At 44.8% G+C, this 10,102-nt stretch overlaps 1 protein-coding gene across 1 annotated transcript in view; it reads left to right on the forward strand.

The window, feature by feature from the left end:
* The first annotated feature begins 2,002 nt into the window (after positions 1-2,002).
* The window catches only part of LOC106812817, a 12,737-nt gene continuing 4,637 nt past the window's right edge, over positions 2,003-10,102 (forward strand). Inside the window, exons 1-10 of the mRNA XM_014816801.1 lie at positions 2,003-2,012; positions 2,716-2,957; positions 3,250-3,423; positions 3,716-3,912; positions 4,294-4,420; positions 4,797-4,978; positions 5,718-5,887; positions 7,667-7,838; positions 8,529-8,648; positions 9,733-9,802. Coding sequence (XP_014672287.1) covers positions 2,723-2,957; positions 3,250-3,423; positions 3,716-3,912; positions 4,294-4,420; positions 4,797-4,978; positions 5,718-5,887; positions 7,667-7,838; positions 8,529-8,648; positions 9,733-9,802 — 1,447 coding nt within the window. The 5' untranslated portion in view covers positions 2,003-2,012; positions 2,716-2,722. The remainder of the gene's footprint in view (positions 2,013-2,715; positions 2,958-3,249; positions 3,424-3,715; positions 3,913-4,293; positions 4,421-4,796; positions 4,979-5,717; positions 5,888-7,666; positions 7,839-8,528; positions 8,649-9,732; positions 9,803-10,102) is intronic.

Here is a 10,102-nt window from a genome sequence, read left to right on the forward strand (position 1 = left end):
AAGCCAGAAACATTAGCTGCCTCACTCAAATCTGTCGCTACTCCCAGTTAGTACTTATCAGTCTTTACTAGCGTTTACAGTACCTCCGATCACGACACCAGCTAGTCAGTTTACCACACACCAAACACACACCTACCACGCACGCGCGCACACACCACACACGTTGCACGCACACGCTAGAACAAATCATTTGACTTTGTGCCAGCGCGGTTGCCGTGGCCGACCGGCGTGCCGTGCGTGTCGTGGGAGGACAGGCTTTTTTAAAACCCCCAGGGTTATCTTCTGAGGGAAAAATTAGACACACTGGTGATAATGCCAAGTTTGGGTGAAAAACGCACATGATGGTATTCAAGCGCGTGGCAAGTTAGGCGACGAATGTGGATTTCTGCCAGGCAGACGCAGAGGGAGGCAGAGGGTAGAGGGGGTTCTGGGCGTCCCCCGCAAAATTTAAAACATGCTTTTAATGTCGTTAGACATGCATTTGATGCACCCCGAAATAAAATTTCACCCTTTAGGTTTAATCTGTACTCTGTTAGCAGACCTACTAAGTCTCACGCTGCCCGCATTTCGCGGTGGTAACTCGCTGCATCTGTACCCATTCTCCCGCCGCTCCTGCCATGCCCTTACGCATTGCTCACGCATCAAGAAAAAACAACGAAAAAAAGCAGGCCGGCGATCACCCTGTTTACCAGTCCAATGGCTGTGCTTGCTGCTGGGCGGGCATTGATTGAAGTACGGGGGGGGGGGGTACGGAATGCATTGTATTGTTACAGTGCAGGTGGTGTGGTTATTGCTGTTACTATGTAGGGGTGGGCACCGCGGCTGGTATGAGGGGCAGCGACAGCAAAACTTTTACCGAGAATCGATGGAAAAAGCTGCAATCCGGAATGACACAGGAGTGTGACGGCACGAGCTAAAAAGAAACGTTGCTGTTTCCGACGATTACAATATGATCGATGTTTTGATGTACATTTGTTGATTACGTGGGGAAATTACGGGTTTCGTCACTTATTTGTCAGCCAAAATAAGACTTTCATAATCGCAGAATTACTCAAGTTTGTTCGCCGATGGCGAATTGGCGAGTGGGTAGCGAGGCCTGAGCAGGGTATGTATATTGCTTGTTAGTGTATAAAATGCATCAGAATCCTGATTTGAATGTTGCTCACTGTTGTACCGTTGTTGATCTTTATGTTGCTCACTGTTGTATCGTTGTTGTTGATCTTCACAGCTTTGTCGCAGCTAGCACTACCTGCAGCAACATACCTTCATACGCTCCTTACCGCGAGTATCGAGGACGATGAAGCTGAGGGACCACTGTCGTTCGACCACAGCATCCCGCTCAGGTAGGTTAAACTACAGCATCCCGCTCAGGTAGGTTCGAATCACAGCATTCCCTGCAGGTTAGGATTTAATCCCCAGATCCCGCTCAGGTAGGTTCAACCCCAGCATCCCGCTCAGGTAGGTTCAATCACAGCATCCCGCTCAGGTAGGTTCAATCACGCATCCCGCTCAGGTTAGGCTTAACCCAGCATCCGTCTCAGGTAGGTTCATCACAGGCATCCCACTAGGTATAGGCTTAAACTACAGTCCCCTCAGGTAGGTTCTTCATCACAGATTCCCGCTCTCATGTAGGTTTCAATCACAGCATCCCACTCATGATAGGTTAAACCCCAGCATCCCGCCCTCAGGTGAGGTTAAACGCCCAGCATCCCGCCTCAGTGTAGCGTTAAAAACCCCAGCATCCCGCTCCGGTTTAGGTTTAATCCCCATGCATCCTCTCAGGTAGGTTTAACTCCAAAGCATACCGCTCAGGTACGTAGTGTTCAATCACAGCATCCGTGGTAGGTGGTTAAACCCCCAGCATCCCGCTCAGGTAGGTTCAAACCCAGCATCCCGCTCAGTAGGTTCAATCACAGCATCCCGCTCAGGTAGGTTAAACCCCAGCATCCCGCTCAGGTAGGTTCAATCACAGCATCCCGCTCAGGTAGGTTCAATCACAGCATCCCGCTCAGGTAGGGTTAAACCCAGGATCACCGCTCAGGTTAGACGTATTAAACCCAGGCATTCCTGCTGGCAGGTAGTAGATTTCAATACAGCATCCCCCGCTCAAGGTAGGTAAACTCCAGCATCCCGCCCTCGAGGTAGGTTAAACCCCCGCATCCCGCTCAGGTAGGTTTTAAACCCAGCCATCTGCTCAGGTAGATTTTCAATCAAAGCGATCCCACTCAGCGTAGGTTAAACTCCAGCACTCGCTCAGGTAGGTCTCAAACCACGAGCATCGGCCGGCGTAGGATAGGTTAAACCCAGCATCCCGCTCAGGTAGGTTCAATCACAGCATCCCACTCAGGTAGGTTAAACCCCATTATCCTGCACAGGTAGCTAAAGACCGTTGCAGATTCCAGCCCGTAAGATACAGTAGCAGCAGATTCATTGTTTATTTATGATTGATCATATCTGCTGTTAATTAAGCTGTTATCAAGGCTAGATCAACAGAGTAAAAAAAGTTTTAAAATGAAAAAAGGTTAAAGAATATAAACTGACCGAGGTTCTGCTGCTAAAGTGGCTAAATATGAATTCATCTATTGTCTAATTGCTCACAGAATTAGTAGCATCTTTCCACCGTGCTTTCGGTATTGTGTCTTTTTATCACGGTGGCACATGTCTAGACCTGTTCTACCCTTCCCATATAATATTCGCATGCTCACATGTTTATAGGTTTGACATGGCGGAGGTTCCGTCAGATACCATTGGCAGGGTCCGTCACACCAAGCCGGCCCACGACATCAATGCCACGTCCCCCCCGCTCTCCTCTCTCACACCAGAGGACGTCGCTTGCCTGCTGGGTGAGGAGGAGGGGAGTGGAGCATCGCCAGACTTGGATCTTGCGGGACGTGCTGCCGTGGTGGCAGCACGGAGACTGACCGCCGCTCCGCAGCCTCCGTTCGCCATGGCAACGGGTAAGCGATGTAGTTCCTCTGCTACCTACACCCTCTAGCATGTGTCGCACTAAACAGCATATATTAAATTTATTGGGAAACAAATTATTATCATGCATGGCAAACAATTATTAATGGCAAACAATTATTAATCATATATTGGGTATTTCAGTTACGTGTCATTTATATCTAATGCATCACACATAGGAATCGCTTCTCAGCATGCTTTCTCTACATGGTGTGGGCATCTGTACAAAACCTTAGAGTGAAAGCTTGCTAAGCTCGCGATGGCTCCATTGACATGTTGTTGCAGTTGCTGATATGACCGCCGGTCAGGGCAGTGAGGCGGAGGTAGCAGCAGCAGAGCGGATGCTGGGACAGGACAGCGGGGATGCTGGAGAGGGCGGGGTTGACGGGGAGTGTGGCTCGTTAGCCACTCTCACCACTGAGCCCCTGGTTAAACCTCCGCTACCCATCGCTATCGACGGTAGGCAATGTGCTATCAGGAGTGAATGATAATAGATCTAGAATAATAAGATCTAGAATAATAATAGATCTAGAATAATAAGATCTAGAATAATAATAGATATTATTTTTCGCTCCTGGTGCTGTGATGTAGTAATTAATAAGTAGTTGGTATATACAGAATTATGTAGATAGAGCAGTAGATGTACATTAATAATGTGAAGATAACTGGTATTATGTAAATGATAATGTCTGGTACTGCTTTAGTGTAGTAGGGTACCGGTCGATGAGTGTCTAAAAGTTATTTGCTTCAGGGTTCATCCCAAACTCGACGATAAGAGATCTCCTCGGCTTTAAGAAGCCGCCGGCGCCCCCTACACTCGCTGCTACACAGTGGAAGCCGAAACAGCTACGCAGCGTGAAGAAGAGAAAGAAGGTGAAGAAGAGCGAGCGGCTGCCACAAGAGGGCGCTGATGGGGAGCATGTCAGCAGTGGCGCCAGCAGCAGCATCGTAAGTGCAAAACAAGAAAATAAACTGATCAACAATGATAACTCTGCCAGTCTTATATTGAACATAATAAATTACTGGTCTAAGAAAGACAACACTTCAGGAAAAAATACTTTGGCTAGAAATATTTACAGAGCCAAAATTAGCACGTGTTATGCGTGGTGAGGATACAGAACAGTGGTTGTCTCATTTATAATATGAATATGTATATATATATATATACATATATAATTATAAATTTATATATATGTATGCATATATATATATATATGTATATATATTTATTTATTTATATATATATACAACAGTCGGGCGTTTGCATCTGTACAATTAATGTGGCTGTCACACTGTGTCACACATAGCGTTGCGTTGCCATGGTTGCAGGAGTCGGAGGGTGATCCAGCTGACGTCATCATGTGGGCGTCGAGCAGTGAGGATGAGATAGAGGAAGATGATGTAGACGAGTGCGCAGTCTCCGGACCACCGACAGAGGATGGAAAGCCGATAGGATGTGAGAACATAGAACTGTGTGTGGAGGGGCATTTCTCATGTGCCAATACCCTGACAGAGCCTATATGTTATAATATTCACTTGCTCTGTGGCCCATTATCTGACTAGAAGTGCTTTCTTTTGGTATATGCTGCCCTTCTCTATCTATAGCTGCCCCATTCTCTTTTACTTTAGCTCTCCCTCTCCCTCTGCTTCTCCCTCTCCCTCTCTTTTGTTCTCCCACACTTCCATACTCACCCTCTCCCTCTCTCTCTCTATCTCTCTTGTTCTCTCTCTCTCTATCTCTCTCTCTCTCTCTGAGATTTCACTAGATGTCATTTATCTATTTATCTGGAAAGCTGTAACGTTTTCAGTCATAGAACCTCATGCAATTCCAGTCAAAATTCGGAAGGTGAACATCAGGCGGGTGTTGTACGATCCCAGCTGGCCAACGCAGCCTGAGGATGAAGGCGCGATACAGCCACAGCAACAGGAGTCCATTTCCGGAGATGCTGCAGAGAAATTGAGCTCTGACCTGCTACTGGCGGAGGAAGCTGGGGATGGAATCTTGGACACAGATGTACGTGACTGACTAGCCTATAGTTATGTTTGTCATTCTACTTAGACTGGTGTTTTTACCTGTGCATGCCACTGTTCCTGTAACCTGTTACTATGTTTGTAGCGTAACCAGTATGGGCTTATAGGGTTCATTCGAATATGCAGCATTCACTGTTCCCATTCCCCTATTCTCTGTGCGTGTGTGCGTGCATGCATGTACATAATACAGCCTGTGCTTGTACTCGTGTTCGTTAATCTACTAAAAATGTGTATGATATATTGATTGTTCAATTTTTTTTGACATGCTAGAGAGTCTTAACACCTCTTTCATCAGCATGTGTTAGCATGAGAGAGAAGGGGCATGTGAATTAGCCTACTGGACACCATAGCAGCACATATCGTCTACTATCCATTCAGCATGTGTTAGCATGAGAACTGGGCATGTGAATTAATCTGCTGCTCACCACTCTCTACTGCACATACCTGCAACTGCTCATACGTACAGCGGGCTGTTAGAACAGCGTTAGGACAGAGATGTGTGAAGCGGATATGATCGAGCCGTCCCCCTACACAGTCAAATGCAATTCAATTCAATTCAATTCAAATTACTTTATTTACACATATGAATTGCTTTTTGGAGGTCACACATATTACTTAATATTATTTATTAGTTATTAGTTAATTATTAATAATTTAATCGACAATGCTGATAAAATTAATACAAATAATGTTAAATCAAGTGTTGCTCCCACTGTGCCTAGGTAGACGATGGCATCCCTCTGTTGCTGAAGGAGATAGCATTGGAGAGCTGGTTCCCTAAAGAGCTAGAGCTGACGGTGTCCTGGGTGGTCAAAGCCTTCCTCCAGATCATGGATTTCGTCGGGGTTGGCCCACACAAGCACCTGTGCAACTACATCGTCAGACTTCACACGTGAGCCTTAGTAGATGCTTCACTCGCACCACTTGTCTGCTATAGTACATGTATATATATATATATATATATACACACACATATATACATATATGTAGAAGTAAAATCACACACGAACACCAATGAAGATAAAAAAAAAGAGAGATAGGATAGATTAAAAAAATTTTAAGCAGCATTCTTTGCTCTCTAAAATAAGACCAACCGCTTGTCTCTACGATACTCCTAGGCCGAGATATTGGAGTGTAATCATGCCTCCCACAGGCCTCACGCTGCCTCGCATCTACATTATTCCCGAACCTTCTCGCCTTTTGCGGGTCTGGCTATCGTTTTCCGTTGCCGCTTGGAGCGCTGATAATTGATGTCCCATGCCCAAATTTGGTACTCTTACTACACCATATAGTAACTGAGCTGCGTACGTCGTAGAGACTTAATTTAGAAAACATTGCCGGCTCCATCATTACGGGCATTAGCCTTGCTAGGAAACATAATGGGAGATAAGGGCATATAGGTGATGCCCCCGAAAGTCACCGATGATAACCGAAACGCCGTTCATTCATATAGTTATTGCGGAAAAAACCGAACTCTCACCAAGCGACTTTCCTAACCCGCAAAAGGCGAGACGGTTGGGGAATAATGTAGATGCGAGGCGGCCAGAGGCCTGTGGGAGGCATGATTACACTCCAATATCTCGGTCTAGGAGTATCGTAGAGACAAGCGGTTGGTCTTATTTTAGAGAGCAAAGAATGCTGCTTAACGCAATACCATGGACATAGTCTAGAACCGCACACAAAGTAGAATAATATTGCCGTGGAATAGCACTATTTTCCCATTTTCCCGTTGTACACTCTAGGTATTTATTAGCTCTTGATATATATATATCAGGAGTAGATAATAGGGAGGAGTGTGACATCAATAAACAAGGGAAATTCGTCATTTACTAGCCTTATAATACCTACGATTTACTACGCGTAACTCATCCAACTTGAGCTCAAATCGGACACAGTACATTCGCCTATCATCGTGCGAAATCGTTTCCTCGTAGACACTCGCAATCCGGAGATACAGCCTAAAACGTACGACACGATTCTCCATTCTTTGGCCATCAATCCAACGCCATTGCGCGCCTATAATTCAAACAAAAGGCAGCTACCTAACGCGCTATTGCTAACTCAGCGAGGCATGTGGCTCGCTGGGAGATTAGGCATCAACACTCGGCGAGATAACCTTTGACCCGGTACACAGCTACACAGGCCACCTCTGTACATAGCTGGCATGCCTTCACGCACGCACGCCAACCGCATGATTAGCTCGTCGAGTGTTGCGTCGATGTCCAATCTCCCCACGAGCCACAACGCCACATTCCGCATTCCGAGAGAGCAAACACAGCGACTGCGCGGCAGTGTTGCTGCCTTTTGTCTGAATTATAGGCGCGCAATGGCGTTGGATTGATGGCCAAAGAATGGAGAATCGTGTCGTACGTTTTAGGCTGTATCTCCGGATTGCGGGTGTCTACGAGGAAACGATTTCGCACGATGATAGGCGAATGTACTGTGTCCGATTTGAGCTCAAGTTGGATGAGTTACGCGTAGTAAATCGTAGGTATTATAAGGCTAGTAAATGACGAATTTCCCTTGTTTATTGATGTCACACTCCTCCCTATTATCTACTCCTGATATATATATATATATATATATATATATATATATATGTCACTTGTCTTATATACTTGCTGTTAAGGAGAGGTGGAATGTTTACATGTTCATTATTGTCGCTTTACAGAGAGCTAGAGCTCACGCCGTCTGAGCTTGATTCTCTCATCGACCACCTGATGGCGCAGCTGACGCACAAGCAGGCGCGCATCCGGTGCAACGCGGTGCGCACGCTGGGACAGCTGGGCATGGCACGCAGCGACGTTCTCGCAGGTATCATGCCGATGCTCGTAGACGCACAGGTACGCATCGTTATCACATCTGACGTATCTCATCGTCAAGGTCCAGGTGTGAATTATTGAGTTTATCGCACCTGGCACGCGTTGTAATACCATATATGTCATTAATACAATAATGCCCAGGTATGCATGTGTGGTTATCACACCTGCAGCGTTTGTAGTGAAATATCGTAGATTATATCAACTGATCTGCATTGTGATATCACATATTGATACCCAGGTATGTAGTCACAATTATCACACGTGTAAGGTTCATAGCGACATATCGTAGATGATCTCACCTAGCTCATGTTTTAATGCCAAATAAATACTCGGGTATATATAGATGACGGTATCTCATTTGGCTCGTATTGTAATATCATGTAATTGCACAGTTACAAACCTGTAATTATTATCTCACCTGCGTGGTTCACGATGAAACCGTCTCTCCTGCTTCCTGCTTGTGTTTTAATGTCTTATCATCATAGTAAACATATTACGTTATTGACATTATATATTGACATTGTGACATTGACATTATACGTTTACATATTTATTATTACATTACATTATGTTATCGTTTATACGATTTCATATAAACACAAATTCATTGTAGAAGTAAACACAATTGAAATCCAACACGGATGAACAGTGCGTCAGAGAGCGTAGACTGCCACCTGCACAGCTGCTTCTTGGCATTTCTGTGTTGCACAGGTTGACGTAAGGGAGGAGGCGACGAGTACGTTCGTCTGTCTTACCGGAGTCAGCAGCAAGTCTGAGCTGATCAACTATTTTGGAAAGATCGGCGTGATGAAGCCCTATGTGAACACAGAGGTGATGCTGCAGCTTTCCGGTTAATGACATCATCATACATACACTTCTGTTGCCACTGTCTTTTTTATGTGATCGTTGGTTTTTGAATTTCAAAAACATACATTTTTAAAGAAGGGCAAGCCTCAACTGCATATATATTTCAGGCATACATTAAAATTAATATTTAACTAAAGCTGCTGCTTTTATTCGTTGAGTTTGAAAACAGTAAAAACAATTAAAAAATCTATGGTAGTAAGTTAATGTTGTAATTACTTAAAAGCGCACTAAGCCCATTGATCATGCAATGTTGACGAATGCTAGAGTAACTGCATGGCACCTTGTGTAATTAATAAGTACATAACCTACCATTCAAACGTGTATTAGTTTGTCCAATATCACTGCTGCATGGTTACTATGAAATGTCTAATTGAAATCCGCAGTCCAAGAAATCAGTTGTTTACAGTTTCAAACCGCTGCCGTCGAAGTGGGTGTGATACAGATTTATAGTGCACCGGACATTTTCGCACGCATGCTCGGCCGTACGCAGTGCTATCATCGGTGATTTGGTAAACACGGACGCTCGTGATAACGAATTTTTTGTCAGGGCTGTCCATGTGCGTCCGTGATTAGTACGTGTGTTTAACTCCATTTCCATGTTTAGTCCATGACCGTGGTTACACCGCTGACACCTCTATTTCATCTGGCGTCCAAAACATACGGGCCGCACAAATGTTTACGTCATCGCTTGACTCCTGGATGACATTTACGGCACGTAAATGAATATCAACAACCGATTTCAAGTCTTGCTAGTAATGTAGCCAGCAGTGATATTGGACAAGCTATAATACGCGTTTGGCTATAAGGTTATGTACTTATTAACTACACAAGGTGCCAGTTACTCTAGCATTCGTCAACATTGCATAATCAATGGGCCTATAGCATGATTTTAATGTTCATCTTGCATGTTAGAGAGAATCTGCCCTGAATACGTGTATGACGGCAGCTTCTTCCGTGTTATCGCATCTATTGTTATTGCATCTGTTTGACGTTAATGATGACTGTTAATTACTCTCCGCTTTGCATAATGTGCTGCCTCTGTTTTCAGGAGGAGGTTCTGTCTGCACTGGCAAACAAGTTGCAGCATCAGAGGTCGCCTGAAGGTCATCCCAGCTTCCGTAATACCTTATACAGCTCTGTAGAATATATAAAGCAGCAATCATTGCCTTGTTTGCTCGTACACTATAGTTATAGATATGTTAATTATTAAAGCCGCACAATGCGCATCCAAACGCTAATTTCTTCAGTACTAGACTAGCAAATACTTCGTGTCATGCATAATCATACTACCTTATGGCAAAATAAACTCTAGTTCCTCCCATTTCACTGCGCGTTGTCTTATAAAAGGTATTTTGAAAATTCCTCCAATGTTTGTTACAGTTTCCCCAACCCCCAAGCAACCGTGCAGCGGTGCCGCG

The sequence above is a fragment of the Priapulus caudatus genome, unplaced genomic scaffold (genome assembly GCF_000485595.1).
Source record: "Priapulus caudatus unplaced genomic scaffold, Priapulus_caudatus-5.0.1 Scaffold690, whole genome shotgun sequence".
Lineage (NCBI taxonomy): Eukaryota > Metazoa > Priapulida > Priapulimorpha > Priapulimorphida > Priapulidae > Priapulus > Priapulus caudatus.